Source organism: Alosa pseudoharengus, unplaced genomic scaffold (assembly GCF_046254945.1).
Source record: "Alosa pseudoharengus isolate Yale_2024_CS ecotype anadromous, Long Island Sound unplaced genomic scaffold, YU_APseudo_1.1 YU_APseudo_1.1_scf_23, whole genome shotgun sequence".
NCBI classification, from domain to species: Eukaryota; Metazoa; Chordata; class Actinopteri; order Clupeiformes; family Clupeidae; genus Alosa; species Alosa pseudoharengus.
The window spans coordinates 13,420,537-13,447,796 of record NW_027468685.1 but is presented as its reverse complement, the minus strand read 5'-3'; the positions used below and the strand labels follow the sequence as shown (position 1 = coordinate 13,447,796).

Below are 27,260 nucleotides of genomic sequence, written 5' to 3'. Positions count from 1 at the left end.
TCCCCGCCACTCCCTCCCACCCTGCAGGAAGCCAGTGGTGTTTTTAAGGTGGAGGGCTGGTGGTGGTGGTGGAGGGCTGGTGGTGGTGGGCTGGTGGTGGTGGTGGTGGTGGTGGTGGTGGTGGGGCTGGTGGTGGTGGTGGTGGTGGTGGTGGTGGTGGTAGTGGTGGTGGTGGTGCTGGTGCTGGTGGTGGTGATGGTGGAGGGCTGGTGGTGGTGGGGTGGTGGTGGTAGTGGTGGTGGTGGTGGTGGTGGAGGGCTGGTAGTGGAGGGCTGGTGGTGGTGGTGGTGGTGGTGGTTGCAATGGGTACCCGTCCCTGGGTGGCTCTCATGGGGCTGCGCTCTGCTCTGCCTGCAGCCAGTGCCATTGAAGTGCAACATCTGTCAGCTCCAAATTTCCCCTCACGTCCCCTCGGGCATTACCTGGCCTGTGGTGTTGTAAGAAACAAATAGATATATAAGACACATTCACACACACACACACACACACACACATCTCTCCTAGTCCTTCTGTACACACTGTTATTCTCACCATCTTCTTGCCTTTCTCTGTCCTTGTTACAGTACAGTATGTATTATTCCCCCTCTCACACTCTCTCTCCCTCTCACTCTCTCTCTCTCCTGCCCTCCCTCCCTTCCTCCCTCCCTCCCCCTCTCTCTTATATTCTGCCCTGTCTCTCTCTCTCTCTCTCTCTGTCTGTCTGTCTGTGTGGTATTATTTGGTGATTAAACGGAGTTGTCCTGTGCTGTGCTTTGCTGCTCACAGCCCTGCGTCATGCCGTCTGCTCCACAGGAGGAGGGCAGCGTGAGCGCAGATGACATCGACGGCAGGACCTCATCGTCCACCATCCAGCAGCAGCACACCGAGACCGCTCACTCCAAGGCCGAGGACCATGTAAGTAAACCTCTATTGCCGCTTAAAGTTGCTTCTTTCAGACCTATTTAGTTTAGGTGTGTTTTTTGATGCAGTTTTGCAGGTAGATGTCATGCTGATGATTATCATTGTTTACAATGCTGTTTAATCAGTTTAATCTCTCGGGGTGGTTATAATGTTTGGTTTTAATGGTGCTGTTCATTTATTGCAATTGGTTCACTTCTAGGTGATCTCAGATGTATTGGGTGTCAGACCCGCTACCTTCACATTGGTGTTTGTGAAATAGCGGAAAGATTATATGTGTGCATGTGCTGCAGATGGCTCTATATCAGTCAGCTTATATTAGGTGCAGAGACAAGCCCTGCATTGTTTGAATACAGAACTGGTGCACCTGACTTTTGCTTATCCATCACTTTTCGGCACGAGTCCCATTGTCAAGTCAAGTTTATTTATATAGCGCATTTCATACACAGATGTCATTCAATGTGCGTTACATAAACAAAAGCATACAGTAATAACAAATAAAAACGTAAAAGGGCAATGGCTAAACAGATCATAGTCAAAAGCATAGGTTTGTTTCCCCATTGGAATAGATTTGCTACCAGAATGGATTTCAGGATCATTAATGTAAATGCTAATCTACTTAATCTAGAGATGGCTAGTAGCAACCTCTCAATCAAATTAATATTCTCTGGCCGAACAAAACCGTAGCTTTCAGTCAAATGCATGTTTTATAATGATGACATGATATTGTCTTGTCTTACCAATTTGGCCCAATTATTTTTCTACCTGGGAAATATAGTTTCACTTGAAGACACTATGATATGGTAGACATCAGTCCATTTGGAACCTGGAAATCTGATCTAGCAGGAAACACAAAGCTCTGAGTCCTTTAAATTCTGTGTGTTTGTGTTTTTTTAAGACACACCTGGCCATTTCTTCCAATAGACCATTTTGCATGAGGTAGCATTAGTCATGTTCCTGTGAATCCTGCCTCATTCAGATGTAAGCTAGATTACTGGCCAGAGCAGAGCAGAGCAGATGTTGCAGTTCTTGCTTTGAGGATTTAAATCCGTGGGCATGTCCTGGGGTGAACCCGGCCAAAGCGCTCTGTATTGTCTGATCTATTTTCAGCCTCCTGGTTCTGCTCTGTTTCAGGTTCAGTCTCCTGGGTTTGACCCTAGGGTGGGCAACTTGGACTCTCTCTCTCACACACACACACACACACACACACACACACACACACACACACACACACACACACACACAGCCTGAAGCATCATACATTTAGACTGATGTGACCACCGATGTTAACACATCAAACACCAGGGAGGGGGGCTGTGCGCTGCTGTCTTTTGTCTGTTGGTATAATAGAGCTCCTCTGGTGAGATGATGCTGAAAAGCAGGTGCTCCTCTAACCCCTGCCCCCCTCTCTCTCTCTTCCTCTTTAACCCTCTTTTTCCTTTCTCTTTATCATCCTCTTATCCTTCCTCTCTTTGTCTCCTCCCTCTTCACCCACTTTATTTTGGTCTCCCTTTTTCCTCCCATGTCTGTCTTTGTCTGTCTTCGCACTCTGTCTCTCTCATTCTCATTGGATTGGCCTTTCTTCTCTCTCTCTCTCTTCTCTCTCTCTCTCTCACTCTCTCATGGGCCAACTCAACCTTCCCCCCTATCCTTTCCCCCCTCTGTTTCCTCTTCATCCGCCCTCACTCTAACTTTATCTCTCCCTTCTCTCTCTCTCTCTCTCTCTTTCTTTCTCTCTTTCTTTCTCTCTCTCTCTCTCTCTCTCCCTCCCCTCTCTCTCTCTCTCTGTCTCTCTCCTCTGCAGGCGGAGTGTTTGTTGCAGCTGCAGGCCCAGCGCATCAGCCTGTCTCAGATCCATGCGGCACAGCTGGAGCTGCAGAGGGAGAGCCTGCAGGAGCAGACGCAGCAGACACAGCAGCGCCTACGCAGTCTGGAGCAGGAGCTGCAGCGCCTGCAGCCGCCAGAGAGAGGTGAGTCTGGAGCTAGAGAGAGAGGGAGAGAGGGAGAGAGGGAGAGAGAATGTCAGCGGGAGAATGACAGTACAGAGTGAGAGAAAACAGGTGAGAGACAAGTAGAGTGAGAGAGCTAGAGATAGTCGGCTAGCTTTTTTACACCACCTGTAGCAGGAGCTGCAGCCACACTAATGGACCTGTGTAGTCTGGGAGACTGGCCGCTGGTAGATGGAACGGTGGACAGATAAAAAGGCAGAGGAGAGAGAGAGAGAGAGAACTAGAAAGAGAGAGGGGAAGAGAGAGCCGTGTGTGTGGAGTGCAGAGCAGGAACCCTTGTGTCTATATAGTTACGGCGGGGGGGGAGCAGCAGGCCTTGAAATGGCAGCAGAAAGGTCAGTGTGGTTCAGAGGGAGAGAGAGACGGAGAGCTGGACAGTGGGCACATCAAACACACTGGTATTTTGATCCAGTTGTTCATAGTGGCACACACACACACACACACACACACACACACACACACACACACACACAAAACCATACATACAGTAGCACACACCAAATTACTGAGCTGGCATGAGTTATTTTCCAATATGCCAATAAGTAGTTGAGGACTCCTTGATTTTGTAGAAATGAGTAAGGTGATGTAGGAATATGGTCCTAAATATGATCTGTAGCAGTGATGATTTTGTGATGTGATCACTGTAGAACACGAAGAGGAAACCAGATCTACAAAATACCAGAATGTAATTCAAGCCATTTCAGATGAATGCAAACAGGTCATACAGGTAAGCAATATGGCTGTATCATTGTCAGTGTACAGTGCATACCGGTATAATTATTTTTTCATTCACAGTGACCGTTTTAATGCCTGAAAATATTTCATTTAGTTGCTAAGTCCTGATTTTTGTGTGTTCCCAGTCATTTGTTACTCTACTCGGTGAAGAGTTGGTGCTCTCTCTACCATCTGAAGAAGATGAGTGGAAGAGGGTAACTGCTCCAACAACCAAACGTACAGACCCAGGGTCACTGTTACAGGAGGCTAAAGGTATGTTTTTTTTTACTATGACAATGTATGCTTTCTGGTTTCAAGAACTAGTTGTTTCTGTTCTGAGTCGTAATAATTTGGCGTGTACATGAAAAAATTGTTTCTTACAGGTGACTCATGTTTGTTTGTTTGTTTGTGTATAGATCTGTGCAACAGCCTGTACCAGCTAAGGGAAGGCATCACACAGGAATACAGTCGCCTCCAGGATCTACAGGCCTCACTGAAGTCTGATGGGGACAAGGTAGCATTTCAGTCGTCTTTGCAGACTTGAATACTGATGTCTGATGAATGGGAAAAATGTTTCTGTGATAAATGAGAGAGTCGGAGAGAGGTAGGAGGAGAGAGAGAGAGAGAGAGAGAGAGAGAGGAGAGAGAGAGAGAAATGAGAGAGATAACAAAGGATATGGAGAGATAGAGAGGCGGAAAGGAAAATGGGTATTGATCGTAGAGGCCAGTAACTCTGAATCGGCGGAACCCGACACCTCTGCCCTGTAGAGTCCGTTTTCTTTGTGGGATGGAGAGAGGGAGATGGGAACGGGTCCACAAGCCTGAGTTGAGTTTCTACAGCCACCTGCCCTCTCAGCCTGGGAGATGAGGAGAATGGAAGGGCCATTAATAGAATCCAGGGACAGAGACTGAATGACCGTGAACGGTGAAGAGGAGAGCATGTGTGTCACTCCTTCAACGTGTCAGAGCCCTCTGAGGATGATTAGCTTAGCATGAGTAGCGGAAGCTTAGTCATGTCCAGAAGTGGGGGGTGGAGGGGGGGGGGGGGAGAGAATGAGCGTGCAGAGAATGTGATGACACATACTCACCTGTCGTCACATCCATTAGGCCACGCACACCCACACACATCTGTTGAGACACGAATTGACTAATGCATACAGTATGCAGTCATTAGTGCACGTGTCCACCTAGTCACACATCCCACGTTTGACCTGCAGGTGGCGTCATTGCAGCTGGCCAATGAGGAGCTGAGGAGGACCAGTGAGGCGGAGATCTCTGACCTGCGGACACGGATCTGCACTCCCTCCCTGACCCAGGCCTCCGATGGTCGCCACGGTAATGCCGTCTTGTCTGTCTTTATTTTCGTCTGTCTGTGGGATTGAGACGCTGTTTAATATGGATCTCACACACACACACATATTCACACACTCTAACATCTCTTCCCATCCAAACACTCAAGAAATCCACTTGCTTCAAAGCAGAATTGCTGCTTCTATTTTCCTCCCCCTCTGTCTCTCTCTGGCGCAGTGCGTCATTTGGAGGGCTTGATATTTGCAATCACCTGAAGCACTTATGATGCATATTAAGGTCCAGCCTCACCACTACAAACACTAGTTTCTCTGTTATAAGCTGATTATTTTTCTGTCCTTAGCAGCGATCAAATAACTGTCATGTCATTTAATGAAAACTTATGCCCAATCACAACTGAAACAACAGTTAGTGCGACTGTTTTCCTATTGTTTATTACTACTTTTTTAATTTATTATTCTTTTTTTAATTCATTAATTTATCACTTTTGCATTACAATTAAGTGAACCTGTAAGTGTTTGTCAGTGTATTTAAGCAAGAACTCCAGTCATTTAATTTATTCCACACATCTACAATACTAGTCTCCATAGATCATTTGCCTTGTTGTGTGTGTGTCCTCTGCATGTGCCGCACAGTAACAGTACCCACATCTGGGCCTCTCCTCATGAGTGATGCCATATCCTGCGTTATCTGTAGATGTCCATGGGCGAGGGCAGGTGCCGACGGCGCAGGCCGACACCTCCGAGCGCCTGCGGGCGGAGTTCCAGGAGCGTCAGGCCCAGCTGGAGCAGCGCCACCTGGAGGAGGTGGAGCGCCTGCGTGCCTACTATCAGCAGCAGGCCAAGGAGACGCAGGAGCGCTACGCCACCGAGGTCATCCTGCTGCAGCACAGGCTCCAGGAGCTCACCGGCACTGACGCCCAGTTCAGGTACACATCTGACCCTCCATAAGGGGCCAGTTTACGGTTCTAATCCAAATACACATTCAGTACAGCACACTGCTGCTCATAGTCCTCTAGCTGTCTGTGCAGTGTATGCAGTGTGTGGTCAACTTCCTGGGTGATCAATGTGTGTTTGGACCAGAGAGTGTTCCATGTATTGCAGTAGTCCATTACATGATGTGGGTGATTTAAACCAGGTGCCCTAAAGCAAAGAATTTGGACAAGGGTGGAATCCAAAGTGTTTTGAGGACCAGGGTAGTTCAGATACATTTCTTTTGCACTAACTTGAGATGTCGCAAGCTTGGATCTGAGCTGGCTGAGATATCAGACAACTTTTTACTCCCCAGTTCTGGAAGAACTGATTTGTGTTTATTTTATGGAACAGAACAGCTGCTTAGAGTGCCAACAGTTCCAGCAGTTGACCTTAACAAAGAGGTTGTTATAATATACAGGGTTCCTACGCAGTATGGAAAACCTGGAAAAGTATGGAATTTGATTTTAGTAATTTCCAGGTCTGGATAAGTATGGAAAAAAGAAACAAGGGTTTGGAGAAATATTTGTGTTTCCAGACTATTGCATTTGCAGTACTAATCACTTCACTCAGGTCATAATGAACCATTCCTACTGTTGTGTAGCTTAACTGTCAGTCCCCATCGTCAAGATACAACTATGATACAACTAAGATACAACTAAAAATGACCAAGCTAAATGGACGAATATTAAGTGTCATTTTTTAATTCACTTCAGTTGTCCATACCTTTGTTTTCACCGAGTTATCCCAAACCAGAAGTGGCCGCAATGTCGAGAATATGGTCAGAAAAATCTAACGAGAATTTTGGAAATTTGAGTATGGAAAAGTATGGAATTTTGAAATGGAAAATGTGTAGGAACCCTGAATATATGACATGATCTGTGTGCAGCACAGGCTTGTATTGCAACATACCCATGACATTCTAATGGCTTGGTCACTGAGCCAAGTCCAAGTCCAAGAGTGAAATTAATTGAAATGTCTTTGGGCTCTTGTCAGCCCTGAGACAATACGTTTGCTGTTACTTTAAGGGCTGTGGTAATAAGAGACAAAAGGTCAGCTGTAATGTTTACTGTTTTTCAGCTGTTTGCTGATATTCACCAGGTTACCAAGTTGGCTTTTCTTCTTATGTTCACCCAGTACACTCAAGCTGTGCTCTTTCTGGCATAGTCTAGTTTGTTACAGCTGTAATGACATCAAAGAAATGGTATGTGTTCCATTAAGTGAATTGATAGGTCAAGCCGATCAGTTCTTAAACTGACCCTCTGGAGATACACTCCATATTAAATCATGTTAAATCATACAAATAAGTTAATGAATGATGTGTGCTCTTTGAATAGACACACAATAGCTTGATTGTAAATGCTAGATGAGGAGGAATTTCTTTTTTTTTTTTTTTTGGGAGGGGTACTTGTTCCCTCTAGCACGAGCTCCTGAAACATTCATGCAGGCTGTCGCCCGTGTGGCTGCTGCCACTGCTCTGTTGCCCTGCTGCCACTGCTCTGTTGCCCTGCTGACGGAGAGAGCTGGAGTAGCCCCGTCTCTGGCCAGCCCCCCTCTCAGGGACGCGTGACCCGATCACACTCCCGGGGGAAATGTCTCGTCCAGGTGGCCTCACTGGACACAGTGTCAGGGGCTGGTGTGAGTTTGGGGACATGCTGTGGCTTGCCTGCCTAAAAGTTCATCTATTTTATTATTTTTTAAAATCATTTTATTGGTTTATTTCATAGGGATCATGCGTATTTATGAACATTGTTGTATAAAAACACCATGTAAATATGGCAGAATTTGTAAAAATAACTACATTTTATCTGCAGTCCCTAGGCAGGTGATATAGGACTAACATAGAGACAACCAGCAGTCATACAGCAGTCATTCACTATAAATTAAAAGGTACACATAATGGTGACATATACATTGAAAAGACAAACAAAAATAACAAAAAAAACATGATGACAAAGACATTATTCATCCACCTCATTACTGCATTCAATTTGAAAGTGAAAGTGTATGGGTGATGAAATGTGTGATAGTTAAAAGTTCAATTGTTCGATTGTTCCCTTGCTCAGTCCTCCTAGTACCAGAGGTACTGGGGTAATGGGGCATTGTGGGTAATGAAACTTGATGGCTAGAGAGCCAACCCAAATTGGGTTCATAGTGGTTGAAAGCACATCAGGACTCTCACACTTTTGCACACAGTAGGTTTACAACAGAAATAGCAGAGTGTGTCACAGTGTTGTAGATCAACCTCAGTTCTAGATGTGTATCTTCCACATGTCAGAGCTTCAAACCCCATGTAAACTTGGCTCTCTTTTTTTTTTGTCCAGCATGTTCTTCTCCCTAACTGTAACAAAACCCCAGACCGATTAAACCCTCCCATGTGTCGGCCGGGGAAGCTGTTTATCGCTCTGCACCTGTCCCTCAGCTCTGTTCCCTGACAGGTGTGTGCTCAGAGCTCATTATCGGAGGCGATGTGAGTTCAGGGCCTGGTGAGGCGAGGCAGGGCTGTGCATCTTAAAATATTTAAACCTGATAAAAGCTCTCGCTCTCAGTATGTCAGTGGGTTAATGACACAGCACATCCTGCTATAATGGCACAGCCTATGGGAAACCATCGGCACTCTAGTCTTGAACATATAATTGTGTCCTTATATGTACTTATTTATTTGTTATTGTTTTGGATTCATTGGTTTGTTCTCAGATCTGAAGTGGACCATTGCAAATGGCTTTCTCCTAATGTCCTCAGCAATCAATGTTCTAATCTTAAACTCAGGATCTTATCTTGTCTCGGTCTTATCAGGGGAGATTCACCTTTGTGAGGGGGCAGGGAGGAAGCTGTAAATGTCACGCTTTGGATTAGTGATTATGTCAGGAGCTCAAGATGTAGCTTATTCTCAGAGCCGCAGATAATTCCAGACATTTTGGGTTATTGTACTGGATGGACTGTGGATATGGTGCCATCTATTGGTGACTGAGGTTGTCTAGCCAGACTACAATAGGTTTTTGGTTGGAATGATGTCTGGGAAATATAGACCCTTTCAACAATAAAAACAAAAACAATGCTTGAACGTTCTATTTGGGTCCCAATCTACTTCCTCTGCATTAAGATAACATATGGAATGTTAAAAAGGAAGTCTTGTGGGGCCAACTATGATGCTGATAATGGAACTCTCTTGAAAGGGTCTCTAGATTAGTCTTTTCATCTCATTAAAAATTTTGGTGTAAACAAAGGGTAATTGTTGTTGTTGGTGGTGGAAGTATTAGTAACAGTAGCAGCAGCAGCAGAGGAAATAGGCATAGTATAATTACTGCTATGATGATAAAGGTATCACAGCTTCAGGCAAAGCAGGGTTTATTGCAGTATTCAACCCTGTGGCAATGTGACTTCTCTGTCTGTGTTACTTCAATTTGTATTCAAATTATTTAATATCTAAATTAGCCTTTTTGCATACCTGTCTGTAACCTGTTAAGTATTGTTATTTGCATGCAAAGTCATTTGACTGGTAAATAATGTGTGCCCTGTAAACACTAATAGGTTTTAAATGAATTAAGTTACTCCTTTATGACTAAAAATCAGTCTTTGTTGATTTAATTTCTTTGAAAATACTAATGCTTTAATTTGATAAGAGCTCATTTCAGATTTGATGGCACATGGCAAACAAAAACAGCAATTAGAGTGAAACAGTGATTAGTAATAGCAGGCATTAGATAGTAATTAGTACATCATAATGATGAGGCACATATGAATATACTTGATTAGGAAACGGCTTGGCATGGAATTTGCGCCCACCATTCCAAGCCCCACATGGCATGTTTACATTTCGATTTTCTGTTTAAGATTTTCTGTTTAAGTATATAAGTATATATATACATACTTATATATATACATACATACAAACATATACATATATACATACTACATATATATATATATATATATATATATATGTAGTATGTATATATATTTATATATATATATGTAGTAGGATACGATATTTAAGTATGTATGTGTTGTAGGATATATTGTGCATTGACTGACACTGGTTAGACTAAGGATTGTTTCCTAAGCAGAACAGCAATTTGTGCATCATCTAGCTGATACACTATCCATGCATGATGTATATGAACAGTTGTGAGTCTGTGATTGATTTCTCACATTTTTGCGCTGATTGTAAAGGGACTGGGCTATTGACTATTGAGGGTGGAATGATCAAGTTGTCAATAACTGTCTTGTCTTTCAGCATACCAAGCATGTCGGAGCATCCCATGCAGAAGGAAGAGGAAGTCGAAGAGTTTAAGGTCAGTGATTCTCAAACATTTGAATGCACAAGACCAAAAGCAGCACAATATGGCATATATTTCCTGAACAATTAAGTTGATGCTAGTTAAGCTGAATTTGCTGTTGGTAGGGTATTAATTAAACAAACATTTATTTTTCTTTATACAAATATATATGTATAAAATTACACAATTCATAAACATTGCAAAACACTTGCATAATTTATTAGTAGAACTATTAGTAGAACTTTATTTTGGAGTTCATGTCTTAAAAGTATTACACTGAAATTTCTTTAACTCTTTAACTTGTTCTTCTAATAAAGGGAATGACATTTGTTTGCTCGATAGAGAAAGCTTACCGGTAATTGGTGTTAATGCACTGCAATTGATTTTTCCAAGATTATATAAAGCGGTTGATAGGCATCATCCAGAAAATCACGTCGCCTGCCTAAAATTACAATGCTAGCCATGTCAAAGAGGCTGAAAGCAATCTGCCTGGCTGATTTCAGCTGCACCTACTATGTTATTGGTGCTGAAGTACCCAGTGACTCTCTCTCTCTCTCTCTCTCTCTCTCTCTCTCTCTCTCTCTCTCTCTCTCTCTCTCTCTCTCTCTCTCTCTCTCTCTCTCTCTCTCTCTCTCTCTCTCCTCCCCCCCTCCTCCCCCGTCTCTCCATCCACATGTGTCCCCGGCTCTTAAGTGACAGATAAATAGAGAGAAAGAGAGTGGATGACGGAGGGAGAGGGAGAGAGAGAGAGACAAAACACTCATTTAAATCAAGTGACTCACTGTGTCGTCAGCACAAGCAGCTGAACCGTGCCCATGGCCAAAAAGTGCCCTAGATCTTTGGGTCGGTACACCACGCCATGCCACGCCACACCACACCACACCACACCACAGCACACAGTACTCCAAACCCAGACTGAACTCCGCTTTGCTCTACTGACAGAGGAAGCTGAAGGGGGCTGTTATGTAAGCCTGGATGTAACAGCAACTGCAGCAGCAGCAGTAGTGACAGCAGTAGTAGTAGTTGTATTATTAGCCGTAGCACGGACATCAGCAGCAGGGCAGAATAGAATAGCAAAAGACACGATCTTCAGGCACCATGAAAGGGCCGTTTTCTACGCTCAAGTGAACAAGCCCATTTTTTTTTATTATTTAATTATTCCCCCCCCCCCTCCTCCAGCCATCACTCACTCGCTCTCTCTCTCTCTCCCTCTCGCTGCGTGTTCACTCACTCGTTCGCTCGCTTGGCAGCGAGGCACAAGAGCATATTTGGCGGTTAATGAGAAGAGACGAGAGGACCAAAGCGATCAGTGTGAGAGAGGGGGACACTTTTGGAAAGAAGAGGAAGAGTGGAGGGGAGAGGAGAGGAGGAATAGAATTTTTGAGGAGGAGAGATGTGCTTGATGGCGACATCAGCAGAGATGAAGTGAAGTCACAGCCAGAGAGACATGGAGAGGTAAACAGCGTCTGTGAAAACAGGTCACTTGAAAAATATGAGGCGGATAGAGTGCGAGATGTGAGGAAAAGCAAAGACCTTTAAAGAGGCAGACGAATGATGAAACAAACCAGCGTGAAGCTTTCAGGCTGCCAAAAGATCAATTTATATGCTGAACATCTACAGGAAAAAAAATATCAAGAGTTATAATGTTCTAGAAACCAAAACAGCAATACCACTACTAAATGTGACTGCCTTTTATGCTCTATAAAAGTCTTGTGTCAGCAGCGGTTCACTTATCTATCAGCCTTCGAGGTACCGAAGGCACATACACGCGCACACACACACACACACACACACACACACACACACACACACACACACACACACACACACACACACACACACACACACAGCCTGCTGTTCTATGGGAGGCATGGAGAGCAGAGGAGTCAGCCAAGTCGGCGGCAGATCACTGAAGCCTTTTTCTGTTTTTCAGACTAAATGGAGCTCTTTCTGCTGAGCCCTAAATGGGACTTCACACCCGCTCCTCCTGTTGTTTTCTCTTTCTCATCCTTCTTCTCTCTCTCCCTCCCTCTCCCCCTCTCTCGGTCCGTTTCTCTTCTCACTCGCTCGCGTAGTGGGAGGAGGACGTGGACGCGGAGGCAGAGCTCCAGGGTCCGTCGGTGAGGTCGTCGGCGTCCTCGGCGTCGTCTGCCGCGGCGGGACTGTCGCGGCAGCTGCAGTCGCTCCGGCAGGCTCTCTACCACAAGTACCTCCAGGAGGTGACCGCCCTCAAGGAGCAGCACCGCACCGAGCTGGAGCGCCTACGGAGGGAGAGGCAAGGAGAGGAGGAGGAGGAGGAGCAGGAAGAGGAAGAGGAGGAGGAGGGGCGCGTAACGGTCAACGGCGAGCAGCGGTCCAGCAAGAGACGGGGAGAGCAGCTGACCCACTCAGTGGAGAGGGTGGAGGAGGAGATCGCCAAGGTACAGAGCGGGAGAAGAAGGGGGGAGGTTAAAAGACAGAATATGACTCAGGAAAGGAGCTGATTAGAGGGAAAGGAGGAATTCATTTACAATGAAAGAAAAGAGAGGGGCATGAGACGAGGTGAAGAGGAGAGGAGGGGAGAATTTGGGTATCCTCACATTTGAGAATCAGAGCTTCTTTTTAAAAACCACTCTAAGATGCATTAAAGTTTTGCTAGTTCTATCAGTAAAATATGCCAAATATGCCTATATGTTATTAGTATTAGTAAATATATGATCATAATTATGACCAGTGGTCAGGTGTTATGACCAGGGTGTTTTGTATGTTAGATGCTTGACAGTTACAGAGAGGATCAAGTTTTGTTGTGGTAACCTTTTATGGAATGAGTCTATTTTTGGTCCCTGAGAGTGACTTTGTCCCCTGGACTGTTGTGGTCTTCTGATGTGTTGTGTACCTCCTGGCATTTTCAGTGTGGAAGCCAGATGTCAGTCTTGTTTTGTTATTCATTATTGCAGTATGACCCAGTTGTTAATTAGTCTGTCCTTCTTTCTCACCCCCTCTCTCTCATCCTTTCTCCTCTCTCTCTCTCTCTCTCTCTCTTTCTTTCTCTCTCTCTCTCTCTCTCTCTTTCTTTCTCTCTCTCTCTCACTCTCTCTGTCTCTCTCTTTTTCTCCCCCTTTCTCAGGTCATAGTGCAGATGTCAGTGGAGTTTGCCCAACAAACAGAGCTGGCTCGTCTGGCCAAGCAGGCACGGGAGACCTCCTCCGCCATGCAGACCCAGCCGCCAGAGGGGGAGCAGGACGAAGATGGGGAGGAGGTGGTGGATGGCCTGGGGCTCCCCGTCGAGGAGCAGCTCCAGGAGATGCGGAGGAGACACCAGGAGGAGGTGCAGCGTCTGGAATTGGTGCTGCAGGAGCTCAGGCGGCAGCTGAGGGCAGCTGAGGAGCGGGCGGACGCCGCCGCCGCCGTACGCGGGCCAGACTCGGCCCGGATGCGGACAAGCCTGGCGGACGAGGCGGTGGCATGGGGCCCGACAGCGCGAGCCCACGCCGAGCCCCACACAAAGGTGAGCTCTGTTCTGCTCTGTTGTGCCTGTCTGCCTGCGCCTCATGTGGTCTGCGTGGTGCCAAGCGCTCGGAGCCTCTCTCTAAAAGAGCGCCGCTCAGCAGGAGAAGCAGCCCTCTGAGGGGAAGAATAACCACCCTGAGGAGCCTCAAAAGGCCACAGCTGACAGCCGTGATGGAAGGAGGCGACTGCAGGAGTTTATGACAGCAGAAGTGAACTCAAGTGTGAATTATTCTTTTAGATAATGCTGCCAAACCTACAATGGACTTAATCGCATGTAGGGGTGTGCATGTGCACTTTATCCGTGGCTCTCACTCTATGTGTGTGTGTGTGTGCGTCTGTGTGTGTGAGAGAGAAGATAGAGTGTGTGTCTTATGAGGAAGTGCAGTCAGTAAGCACCGATCCTGAGAGACAAAAAGTGCAAGATCGAGAGAGAGGGGGCAAGAAAGAGAGAGTGGGCAAGAGAGCGAGGGGGGGGGGGGGGTGAGATGGAGTGACCGATGAAGCCTGTACTATAGTGTGTGGTGCGCGGCCGGCCGGTCTTTTCACAGGACATTTAGTGCATGAGTGCCCAGCTGGGCTGCCAGGCCGTCTCCGTGGCGATGCGATACGACAGGAGGATTTCATATTCCCACACGACACAGCGGTGTGCTTCTAAATTAGGCTCAAAGTGGAGGCCTTATCCACAGCGAGGCCTTTATTAATTCCATTTCACTTGAGGCCCCTGACTCAAATTAAAATATCACTCGCATGCAGGGGACGTGCCTCCGTCTTTTTTGCCAGGTAATGATTTCACACACTGATTTCATGTTCAGTGAATGATGTAGACAAGCTAGTCTTTTTCATAAGCACGGCTTGCCTGAAGATCTCATATTCAAGATTATATTTAGGATGTGCAAAGGACTACAGCCTGAAGGAGATCACAGATCACAGACTGTGCATCTGCACAGCCTGCAAAGTTTATATCTACAAACAATTATTCAATACAACATATCCATTTCCAGGGGAAGCTCAGTTGAGTATTAACCAGGAGATTCATGCTTACTTATATCTGATATTTTTAGGCATTAGTTATCAGTTGTGTATCCTCTTGTATGTGCATTTACTGTGTTCATAATATTCTGCCTCTGAGATATAGATTAGAGGCTGGGCTTGTAAAGTACCTATTGATGTATAGCTTGTTGGTGTCTGTTGGTGCTGCCAATGCTAATGGATTGCACACATGAGCAATATCCGAGGTGCTGTCTGTGCTGCATTAGCTTCCACACAAGGAACGAGAAACCACACTCTCAGTGCAGTTTAATGTCACAGTCATTTAATTTAATGTGTTTAGTTACTTCATCGGTCTTCTACTGATAAGATGTTTTGGTGTAGTTAGTTCACAGGGAATTTAATAACTGAAATTGCTCTGAGTAAAACAAGTAGCAATCACTTCTACTTTAATGTCTTCTCTTGTGACTTTGTTAGCTTCCAAAAGTGGCTGTTGTGAATGATGCACCAGTAACTGTGAATAGTATTTATTGTTAATGTTGGGTCCCGAAAATCATAATATGCTATAGATCTAAGACTATATAAATGTAAATGATATGCTTTACCTACACAAGATCATGTCAGAAGATGTAGAAGATGTAGAAGATGTAGATCCTCAGAGGCTGTCTAAATGATGTACTGTGTGTGTCTGTGTGTGTCTGTGTGTGTCTGTGTGTGGTGTGTGTGCCTGTGCGGTGTGTTTGGTGTGTGTGCGCGTGCGTGTGGTGTGTGTGCTGTGTGTGTGTGTCTGTGTGTGCGTGTGTGTGTCTGCGTAGGCTGAGATGGCCGCTGGGTCGGAGTCGCTGCTGGAGTCGCTGCAGCGGGCGCTGGGTCAGCAGGAGCAGGAGCACGGCAGGGCTCTGGAGGAGCTCCGCGCCGCCCACGCACACCAGCTGGAGAAGCAGAGGGACCAGCAGCTCCAGCTCAGCGCCCAGCTCCACACACTACACGCCCAGCTAGAGCAGGTACCCGCCACCACACAGCCTCACCTCACCTCACATCACGTCACATCAACGCCACTAGCTCTCTCGCAGGCGCGGGCCGCGGCACAACACATAGCTAGGACGCACGCAAGCAGAACTAGCACAGTTTAGCCTAAAGCAGCAAAGCAGGCAGGGACTGCAAGCATTCATCCATCCTGATTAGCATGCAGCTTTTTTTGAGTGTGCAGGTATGGCTAGAGTAGGAAGCCCACAGGATCTGGTAGCTACAGGGACAGCTATGTGATAACAGCTAAAGCAAGCGCAGCTGAGCTGCCAGTTAAAGGATCATACAGCTGTGGTGGCACAGCTGAGGACTCTAGCCTGACACAGCCCCCAAGAGCCATCATAATAGCAGCAGAGCACACGTGTAGCCTACTGCAATGTAGTGGTGTAAGGGCATGAAAACAAGCATATAGGTTTAGCAATTATGCTATATCACTTCAGTGTCAGTGTCCTAGAGCTAGAATAACGGCAGGATGGAGTTGGATTGTTGCAGATTTTACCATAACAGTACTACCTGTTCCTGTGTATTAGCCGCATTGTGTATAAACCGCAGGACAGTGTTTTATGCAAGTTAAAAGAAACATATTAATACCATATTAACCTCATAGCTGAAATAATTTTATACCTATATATGTGGATACAGTAACAACAAACCTTGATAATTTGCTTTGATGTGATCCGAAGGAGGCGCAAATGAGAGAAGCAGATGATGGGCAGTCCATGAGAAGAGAGAGACAAACGCAGCAGAAGCAGGATCGCAACGTCCAGAGCACCTCAACACAGACCGAGCAGGTAAGAGTGGCTGTGGAGTGTGGACTCCCACGCACTCCATTTCTGCCTTCAAATTCAGGCTAAAAACCCACCTTTACTCCCTGCCCTTCCTTGTTCCCTAACCCTGTATCCCTGCTCATCCTATTGTGTTGTCTGCCCTGATATTGAAGGTTTCTTTTTATTTATGTTTTTATGACTATTGGTCCAGTGTGTTTTTATTATTTGTCTTAGTCTTTATCTTTAGTTATCCACTGTACAGCACTTTGGTCAGTTTATGCTGTGCTTTTAATGTGCTTTATAAATTAAATTTACTTACTTACAGCGAAGCTACACCAGGCGCGTAACTGAAGCGTTCCGTTCGCGACGTATAAAATCCATTTTAGATGACGCCGCTATCACGTCTGGTGTAGCTACTTCTATTGATTATAGTGGAAGCTAATTGTTGCAACAGACGCAATGCGAACGGTACGCTTCAGTTACGTGCCTAGTGTATCTCAGCCCTTACAAGGTCCTACCTGCCTCCTCCCTGAGCTCCCCATGCATGTTCTCCTCCTCTACTCTCTGACACTCCTCTCAGCAAGCTCAGGTGGTGTTGCTGTGTGTTGTTTTTATAGTAGTTCACTTTCACTGTGTCCTACTTGAGCTTCGCTCCTGTCAGCCAGCTTGCGATTGGCATGCATATTTAAAAACAGTCCCTAGAGGGGGAGGCTGCCATCCTCCCTTTGGCTGTGTTTTAACCTGCACTTCTGCTGTTGGCCAAGAGATGGCGCTTGCTCATGCCGCATCCTGCCAACACAGGTGCGCTTGTTGCCATAGCAGCCCAGCTGATAGTAATGTTTCTGCCCTTTGTGACTCCTAGGAGTCTGAGTGAGAGGAGAGGAGTGAAAGAGTGACTGAGGGTGTGTGTATGTGTGTGTTTGTGTGTTTATGTGTGTGTTTGCTGCAGTGTCCCTACTGCATTTGAATGTGTTTTTATTAGCAGTGAGCCAGGACGACCCTGACCTAAGGGAGTCTTGTGTGCGTGTGACTGTTCTGAGTACGAGGGCATCAATGACGGGGTTTTTGTCTGTTATTTCCCTACTGCCTGTCCGCCAACTACAGCAGGCCGCCGAGGAGGAAGATGAGAGGGCGAGGAAGAGGAAGGAGGAAACAAGAAGAGGGGCCTCGACAGGAGCTCAAGACACATCCTCGGATGTTATCACCACAGAGAGGTACACTCAAATATCAGAAACGATATCAAGAAAATAAATATATTAATATAGTTTTAACTTGAAAACTTTTTTTTTTTAAAGTTTTCATTTAAAATAAATTCTCCTGTTATTTCAGATGATGCATCTTGTATGCTATTGAAGTGGATAGTAGGCTTGAGGAATTGCACAATTATTAGAGAGGACATTTTGTGTCATTGTATTTGCTTACTGAGGTTATTTATGTGACTCGCCCATTGTTCCTCCTGTGTCATTAATGCACCACTGAGAACCCGGTTCGGCACACAGCCCTTGTGTATTCTGTGTATCCTTGGCAGCCAGTGTGATGACTAGTCCTCTCAGAAATGGCCAATAGAATGTTTGTTACAAATGTGTATATTGGTATGTTTAATATTAACATTAACTTTACACAGTTGTGCTCATAAGTTTATGTACTCTGGCAGATTGTGTAGAATATCGCGTGCCATTCTTTAAAAAAAACACGAGTCATCATGCAAAGCACTTTATTTTTATTTTGATGAGATTCAAATGAAACCACAAGGCATCAGAATAGTGCCTACACAGTTACTGTGTATTGCCCCCTTAAGCATCAATGGCGGCTTGCAGTTTTTTGTGATAGTTGTGGACAAGTACCTATATTTTCTCTTCTTGATCAAAAGCGTCCGGGTCTTGTAAGTCATGGGTAATAATATCCTTTACCCTAGGTATTATAAATATGACTTTCCAATGTTGGGCTTGTATATCTCAATAATATGGCGCTGTATCTAAAAACGTGTCTTGTTATTGGTGTGTGCCCGCGTAGGAACCTGCTTCGAAAAGCCAACGAGCGCTTGCGCCAGGTCCTCAGTGATGTGCTCAAGACCACGGCCGCCGCTGAGGAGACCATTGGACGGCATGTGGAGGGCCTCCTGGAGGCCACCAGCAGGGGGCAGCACCCGCCCCATAGGCCCACCTGGCAGAGGGGCCACGCAGAGGCCTTCAAACCCTACACTGGACCCGCTGGAGGTCAGTATTACAGACAAGCCACAGATGAAGAGTTTGGCTTTGGGTCAGTGTCTTGGAACTGTAGGGCCACTTTTATACTAGAATTTAACACATTTGTATAGAAAGATTGTTACCTTGATAAAATAGATGAAGGATATCCATAGAGACTGCTAGCCCATACGGATAACTCCTAGACTCCTAGAACTCATTTCCAGAGTGAGATATGAGGTATGACAGTAATTGTTTTAATTGGTATGCTGCTGATGAAGCAGCATGAATGCTAACTGGCACAGCGACTCATAAATCTTGCATGGCGGGTTTGCTCATCATCATAAGCTCTGTGATTTGAAGCACCCTTAAAGGAAGTCTAAGGACTAGAGTCTTGGTCATCAGATGCAATATAAAGATGTAGACTCATCAAATGTCCAACAGAACTCAGGTAATCAGACTCCGAAGAATGACTGCGATATATGAACGCTTGAACGCTTGGGATCAATGAGGTTAGCTGTCTCTGTTGACCTGACACTGATGCGAAAAGTACTATGAAATAATCATCAGGCTTCACGACTGTAGTGCAGCTCGAACATGTAATATGTGATGATGACATCTTGACAAAACCTGTCAACAGCTTAACAAATGTCACTTCTCATTAAAATGATTACCTCATTCGGTAGCTCCTAAAGTATGCGTAAAATATGTGTTCTAATGCCGTGAGTCACAAAAGGTGTGGCGTGTACAGCTCCTGCCTCATATTCCTTCCAGCTTAGCCAAGAGGCAGCCAGTTGAATGACATTCCCATAATTCACTTTTGCGTTTGCCTGACTCTGCCCACACATGTATGTTACATGTCGGGGATTAAAGTTTGTGCTACTTAAGGAAGCAGTACGTCTCCATGAGAAGGGGGGTTCTGTGTGTTGTTTGGAATGAAGAAATAACCCTGCATAAAATGTGATTACTTTGTTGTGGATCTGTCATCAGTGGTGAATGTACTTTATTTTTGTGGTTTATGTTAGTGCCGTCCTATCCAACAAAGTCACTTTGTTATTGAGCACAGACCTCTCTCTGTACCAGAGGGACGTGTGGTTAAGTTGAAAAAGGGAGAGAGAGCAAACAGACACAGCAGAGAGAGAGAGAGAAAGAGAGGGGAGAATGAGTGAGCGTTATTGAACGACAGTGAGAGAACGACTCGTTCAGTTTGAATAAATAATGCGTGCAGCTGTATAACAATATTGATTCTAGAGGACAGAGTCCCAATTCACCTTTGATGCTAATAGCAGTGCTACACATTAGAGATGAGCTTTCTCTTCGCTGTGTTAACACAAATCAAAAAGTATGTCACCATTTTGCTTTCCACTTACTTTTAACTTTTTTCAAAATGCCATAGAATTTTTTTTTTCATGGTAAAGCTTCGATGAGACATAAGGTGGTTTTGAGAATTAAAAACAAACTAAATTGATTTCAGATGAGTCGTCAGAGAGTTGCCATGGTAGCGAGACGGTGGCGGACGAAGCAAGCGTGTGGTCAGGCGAGACCGAGGCGGATGAGGGCCTGGAGCTGTCGCAGCAGCTGCTGGAGGGCTCGCTGGCCACCGGGGCGGCGCTGGAGAACGAGGAGTACCTGACCACCATCAGCACCCGCCTGCAGGCCGCCGTGGAGAAGCTGCTACTCGCCATCTCTGAGACCACCAACCAGGTACGCCACGCCAGTAGCCACAGAGAGAGAGAGACAGGAGCTAGATCTGCCATGGTGATCTGGTATGAATTATGGCTAGATCTGGCATGGTGATCTGGTATGAATTCTGGCTAGATCTGGCATGGTGATCTGGTATGAATTCAGCAGTTAAGTTAAAGTCAGGGGTAAAATCATACCTGTCAACAGTTAGCTTTTCAAAAACGGGAGATTTTTTTTCGGAGGGGGGGGGGGTCAGTGTTTATACCGGATCTGTGTTTGCATATTTAATACGTTTCATACACGTGTCAAACACTGCATTTCGGTCGTTGCTTTTACCTTACCATTAGCCTACCTTACGCATGCCAGTTATGTATCCACCAGCTGCCTGCCTGCAGCCTACTTCCAAAACTCCAAAGCTGCTTGCTGTCAGATTTGGTTCCGAGGGAACAAGTTCAGTGTATCAACAACACTCAATAACAGTTTATGTGATGTGTTAATCAATTAAATTCCCAACAATTTCACAACAGCTAGTTCTGGAGTAGGCCCAGGCCATTCAACTGGCCCGCTTGCTTACGAAGAGACTCAGGCTGCGCAGTTGGCACCCGCTTCCTTATTTGGGTTTTGGGTTGCCAGGTTTTAGCCTATGACAAAACGGTTGAAATTGAAACTAAGTGATCGTGTATGTGTAGGGTGTATTTCATACACAATCTGGCAACCTGAATGGATCAATGATTTTAAAATGAAGTTTTATGGCCATGCAAATTACGGGAGTTTTCCGGGAGAAATAACAAAACGGGAGGGTGCTGGGAGATGACCTTGAAATACGGGAGAAACCCAGGAAAAACGGGAGTGTTGACAGGTATGGGTAAAATGATCTTAGCACGTTCTAGCTTGGATTTGGCCCAATAGTCGGGAAGGGGCTACTGAGTTCTCAACCAGGCTTAGAGAGTGGCATGACTGCTAGGTTTACAGTACAGTAAGTCTGCCTAACAGGTCATTCAGATAAAACAGGCATATCGAGTATGATTGATATCGGTGAGGTTGCGATGTTGACACCCAAGGAAACAGGCATCATTTGATGGATTTGGCAATCATGCCACATCATTACACCATTCAAGTTCAGACTGATAATCATTGTATCCATTTATATGTTGGACTTTTATGTTGTAGTAGTATTGTAGTATTAATTCAGTCGTAGAAGAACTCTGCTGTCCAGCATGCTGTTCACATAATCTCCGGTCCCCAGTCTGCGTGCCCCCCTCTCCACTGGGCAGTGCCCGTCCCCGTGGAGACCAGCAAGTGGAATGGTGTCTCTGTTCCGGAATGGCCACACAATAGCCTGGCTCATTCCCTCTGGTTGCCCATAGATACAGGCGGATTTGCATAAAGCTTTGTCCTGTTCGGCCATTGATGATACAGCTGCCCTCGGCCGCGTCCTCTTAACCCTCCCCCCTCACTCACACTCCTGTGTGTGTGTGTGTGTGTGTGTGTGTGTGTGTGTGTGTGTGTGTGTGTGTGTGTGTGTGTGTGTGTGTGTGTGTGTGTGTGTGTGTGTGTGTGTGTGTGTGTGTGTGTGTGTGTGTGTGTGTGTGTTACACATCAGCTTTGTACACTTAGTTGGAGTTATGTAATCAGACATTTTTATTACACCCTCATTGATCACCATCACTCTGACAGGCAGAAGCACAACTGAACACTCAGCATGCAGTCACATACCCTCAGCTGCCTTTTGCATGAATTTGGATACCACGTTCTCTAGAGAGTTTCAGGGAAAGAAAAGTGGGTTGGGGAAATATGTCTGATATGGGAAGGCGTGGGCCTGTGTATCCCACAACACCTCCCTCCGTACAGTGCTTTCAGCACACTAAAGCACAGCCTGAGGTAAATACCCTGTCCCCCACCTATGCTTAGGTCACTTGTCTTTCATGTTAAATCAGTAAGAGATCTACGGTATGTTTACATGGGCTGCAGGACAAATGACCTAGCTTTTCTTACTGGACTATTAACGTGTGATAAGAACGTTAAAATTTACTTGACAGGTTATCACTTTCTGGCAGAGTGAATTCACTTTTTTGCCTGTTGCGTGGCTGATTTGAGATCAGCCACGGTTTGCGGTCAGCCAAAGGTTTGCTGGGGGTTAATTATTTATAGTGTTCATTCTTATGTTTGGCAGTTAAGGACCGACTGTGAATGAGGATTGATGGTATTAGGCCCTCAGGAATGTTGTCACTTGGCACCCGTTCAGCATAGATGATCTTCCAGAGGAGGAGAGGGAGAAAAGTTGGTTGATCAATAACTTTTTTACTTTCTACAATAACTTTCTAAATCAGATTGAGTGGGAGTGAGTTACCAAGTTAATGAAGCAAATTTGGTGAGCATGTTTGTGAGCGGGTGTATCTGAGTGTGTGTTTGAGAGAGAAACCAAAAATAACTTTCTGTAGCTCGTCACAACAACTTGCTTAAATAATCCTTACCAATATGGGGCATTCCAGTTAGACAAGCTAAGAAAAAGGGTGTGTGTGTGTGTGTGGAGCAGAGCTGTACCTGCCTACTCTCCCGTGGGCTTCAGCCTGTCGACTCCTCCCCCAGCTGATCTGTGTCCTCCTGCACATGCCCACAAACCAGGAAGTGACAGGCTCTCCCACGGCTTGGGCTCACACTCCGGCTTCGGCTCGACAGGGGGACAGACAGCTTAGCGCGTTAGCACTCCACTCTTTGAATGTGTGTGTGTGTGTGTGAGAGAGAGAGAGAGAGAGAGAGAGAGAGAGAGAGAGTGTGTGTCTGTGGGGAGAAGAACGGACAGGGGCACACAAAGTGGAAGAGTGCAGAAAAGGATTTCTGTGTGACAGACACAGCAAGGGTTTTTGAGAAGGAGTGGAATAAAGCAGAAGAAGAAGAAGAGGAGGAGGAGCAGCAGGAGGAGGACAGGAGGGAGCCCTGATCCCCAACACTATTCCACCACCACCCCCACCCCAGCTGGTGTCTGTGGGGACAACTACTGCCCCTCTAAGACTCCCAGACCCACAGAGGAACCTGGAGTGGAAGAAATAAAGTGGAAGAGGGGGATTGAAGAAGAGGAGGAGGAGGAGGAGGAAGCTTGTTGTCCTGCCTGTGTGCTCTCCTCTCTAACCCCCCCCCCCCCCCCCCACCTTAGCACCGTAGCGGCAGGGGCCCGTGTGGAGTAATTAACGAAGCCGTGAGCGCTCTCTCAGCGGAGGGTTGCCGTGGGAGCATGGAATTGTTAATGAGTTTCCAGCAGGACTCACAGGGGCAGAGGGGGTGCTGAACTCAGGCATTAGACACAGAGAGAGAGGGAGAGAGAGGGAGAGAGAGAGGGAGGGAGAGAAGAGAGGGTGAACAAGTGGAAGAAAGAGTCTGCCCGTGATTCGGAGTTCTTTCTTTGAAAGCGCAGTCCTTTCTGTCTGTGCCTGTTGTTCTTTCAGACGTGTCCCTATTTGGATTGTTCTCACAGGTTTGCAACTCCAAAGAAAGGAGACACAGGGTTTGCTCTGCCCTAATTCAGGAGGAACTTGTTTTGTATTCATTAATTCATTAATTCATTCATGCATGGTGACTCAAAGTTTTGGTTATGTCACTGAACAGGATCCTTCCAGTGTATACTGGCCCTGGGTCTACCTCGTAGACCATGTGTCTGGCTGTGTTTACTAAAGGCTTAGCCCACTGCGGGGCTGTAGAGACTGTTGCTTAGCTCTGCTATGTTACCTCCTGTGAGCCGCGCTAAGCTACCAAAGCAATCTACCATCATGGATGTTATCATTTGCCAGTGGCAGGATTTAACCCTGTTTTGTTGAGCATCTGGGAGTCTTTGAGTCAACATGGATTCCTTTCGTAACTACTGGAAGTCTAGTGTGCTGGGGAATGGCTGGGTGGAGAGCCAGGACGAGGACGTGTACGAGGTGGAGTCGCGCGTGCCACTGCCCCGGCCGTTCCCCTTAACCACCGAGCTGAACGAGAAGAATGCGGTGGTGGTGCAGACCCAGATCTCGCACATCAACCACCGGGTCAACGGCCACCTCCTCAAAGTCGTCTCCAAGATCTCTTTACCCACCCCTCCCTACACAGTAAGTCCAGGAGTGTGTGTGTGCCCGTCTGTGTGCACGTGCATTTAGGTGTGTGTGTGTGTGTATATTGTGTCAGAAACTCACAGACCCCTGACCAGTCAGAGGGTGAGACTGCTATTTGCCTACAGTGAGGTGTTAGGCCCGCATTCACTGCTCAGAGGAGTTCTCAGTCACGCTGTCGTTTCCTTGTCAACTATGACCTTTGCTTCTGCAGATATATGGGCCTCATATATATATACAAGACTGCGTGTGTGGGCTGTGAATGGCTTTACAACACTGATTAGCGATTACTGTCACTAAATGTCAGCTCAGCTGGAATCCAGAAGCGCCAGTACAGTGCAGAATATAGACATCTCTTCTTTATTTCTTCTTTGGCTAAATTCAGTGACATTTCTGGACAGGTTTCACAGTGTGGTTTGTAGTCTGACTCTCCGGCGTCTTCTAAAAACAATCCTTATGTGGCTCAGCTGGCTTGCAAATATGAGAGAACACAATATGTTTATTATTTCCTTTTTAAAGTCTTTCCACTGGTTGACCCATTTCCCATACTCCCATACTGGCCCTCATGGGGTCCCAATGCCCCAGAAGAACAGGTGAAGTCGTCTGACCTCTGTCCTGCTAACCCTGTGTGTGCTGGTGGCTGTGTGGCAGCTGGGGAGTCACTCCTGTTTGACCCCCATTGAATGGGTCACCCATATACATACACCACCAGGTGTCCGATGAACTGCCTGTTGTGCCTGGCGTCTCTTTTAACTCTATTTTTCTTCTTTATTTTTTCTTTTTCACTTTCTCTCTCTTCCTTTTCTCCTCATCCCTACACCTGTCCTTCCCTGTTCCCCCATCCCTTCTCATCTCTTTCCCTCTCCCTAATCTACTCTCCATCTATCCCCCTCTCTCTCTCCATCCCCCTCTCTTTCTCTCCCTCTCTCTCTCTCAATCTCTCTCCCCATCCCTCTCTCTCTCCCTCTCCATCTCCCCTTTTCTCTCCATCCCTCTCTCTCCCTCTCCATCTCTCTTTTTCGCTCCATCTCTCTTTCTCTCTCTCTCTCTCTCTCTCTCTCTCCCTCTCCATCTCCCCTTTTCTCTCCATCCCTCTCTCCATCCCTCTCTATCTCTCTCCCTCTCCATCTCTCTTTCTCTCCCTCTCTCTCTCTCTCAGCTGGAGCATGCCCGTGTGACGCAGACAGAGCTGATGCGGGAGTCGTTCCGCCACAATGAGGAGGTGCAGGATCTGATGAGGCGGCAGGAGGAGCTGCAGGAGCAGCTCAGTGAGGAGGGGCGCGCTCGCGAGCAGCTGGCCCTGGAGCTCCACAGGGCAGAAGGTGTGTGTGTGTGTGTGTGTGTGTGTGTGTGTGTGGTGTGTGTGTGGTGTGTGTGTGTGTGTGTGTGTGTGTGTGTGTCAGTCTCCACAGGGGACAAAAGACTTATTATGTATACCCCAGAGGAACCCACCCTCCATCTCAGTCACTCTGTCACAAACTCACTCTCTCTCGCACAGACACACACACACACACAAGGCCAGAAGAAGGTCTTTCTGAGTGTGATTTAACATACAAATTAGCTTGTAGAGTCTTTGTTCTCATCACACAACACATTTAAATACATTTGGTTGAGTTCAAAGTGTTCTGTGTTCTATCCATCAACAAGCCTGGTGCCAGGTGTGTTATTCTGTCGGGGCGGTGGTAGTGTAGTGGTTAAGGAGCTGGGCTAGCGTGCAGTAGCCTGGAAGTTGTGGGTTCAATTCCCGGCTTCCACCGTTGTGCCCTTGAGCAAAGCACTTTACCCCAAGTTGCTGCGGGGACAATGTAATCCCTTGCAATATAGTTGACATATGTAAGTCACTTTGGCACTTTGGACAACGGTGTGTGCTAAATGAATAAATGTTAATGTAACATCATTTCATAGTATTGCCCTTCTATTGCCAGTCCATTAGACGCATTGCTATCTTTTGCTATCATTTAGCAGCACTGCTTTCTCACTGAGGCCATGTGATGTCCTCAACTGTCAGAGACAGCTGGCCAGTGAGAGAGGGGGCCTGGGACTGATTCATCAAACACATGCAGAACTAACCCCACTCTAATAGCCACTGGGGCACTGAACTAACACAGACACAGAGAGGTGGAGGACGACATGGGACTGTAGTGTTTGAAGTGTAAATCGGTACAGTATATGTGAAGCGTTGAGGGGTGTCAATATAGCTGGTGAGTTGGCAGGTTGTGTTCAGAATGGCTTAGTTTTTCTTCAGCTCATCTCTCTATCTATCTCTCTATCTCTCTATCTATCTATCTTTCTATCTATCTTTCTATCTATCTATCTATCTATCTATCTATCTATCTATCTATCTATCTATCTATCTATCTATCTATCTATCTATCTATCTATCTATCTATCTATCTATCTATCTATCTCTCTCTCTCTCTCTCTCTCTCTCTCTCTCTCTCTCTCTCTCTCTCTCTCTCTCTCTCTCTCTCTCTCTCTCTCTCTCTCTCTCTCTCTCTCTCTCTCTCTCTCTCTCTCTCTCTCTCTCTCTCTCTCTCTCTCTCATGCTCACACACACACACACACACACACACACACACACATGTACACGTATACTCTCTTTTTAGTGTTTTATAGCTGTGTGTGTCAGCTTTAAGAGGAGAAGGCATTCTCTATTCTCTTCGGCAAATATTTGTTGGTGTTACAGTAAGTTGTTTGACTTCGCCCCATGTCTTGGCAACAATCAGGTGAATTATAAAGTGATCGTAGCCTATTGGAGTAGTGGAGCAAGAGGAAATCCGTCCCCCTCTACTTTCCCCTCACTCCTTCTCTCTCTCTCTCTCTCACACACACACACACACACACACACACACACACACACACAC

The 27,260-nt window shown here is 46.1% G+C and overlaps 1 protein-coding gene across 5 annotated transcripts in view; it reads left to right on the top strand.

Annotated features, from left to right (window-relative positions):
• akap9 (A kinase (PRKA) anchor protein 9) overlaps positions 1–27,260 on the top strand; it is an 84,556-nt gene that overhangs the window by 25,455 nt on the left and 31,841 nt on the right. For 4 of the 5 annotated variants that reach the window (XM_076301646.1, XM_076301645.1, XM_076301647.1 and 1 more), the window contains 16 exons: positions 766–894; positions 2,702–2,867; positions 3,554–3,633; positions 3,767–3,893; positions 4,037–4,134; positions 4,838–4,955; positions 5,625–5,856; positions 10,137–10,194; positions 12,255–12,599; positions 13,286–13,666; positions 15,471–15,659; positions 16,365–16,472; positions 17,553–17,662; positions 18,462–18,664; positions 20,106–20,335; positions 25,556–25,718. In XM_076301646.1, coding sequence (XP_076157761.1) covers positions 766–894; positions 2,702–2,867; positions 3,554–3,633; positions 3,767–3,893; positions 4,037–4,134; positions 4,838–4,955; positions 5,625–5,856; positions 10,137–10,194; positions 12,255–12,599; positions 13,286–13,666; positions 15,471–15,659; positions 16,365–16,472; positions 17,553–17,662; positions 18,462–18,664; positions 20,106–20,335; positions 25,556–25,718 — 2,737 coding nt within the window. The remainder of the gene's footprint in view (positions 1–765; positions 895–2,701; positions 2,868–3,553; positions 3,634–3,766; positions 3,894–4,036; positions 4,135–4,837; positions 4,956–5,624; positions 5,857–10,136; positions 10,195–12,254; positions 12,600–13,285; positions 13,667–15,470; positions 15,660–16,364; positions 16,473–17,552; positions 17,663–18,461; positions 18,665–20,105; positions 20,336–25,555; positions 25,719–27,260) is intronic. The other variant, XM_076301644.1, reaches the window with a different exon arrangement.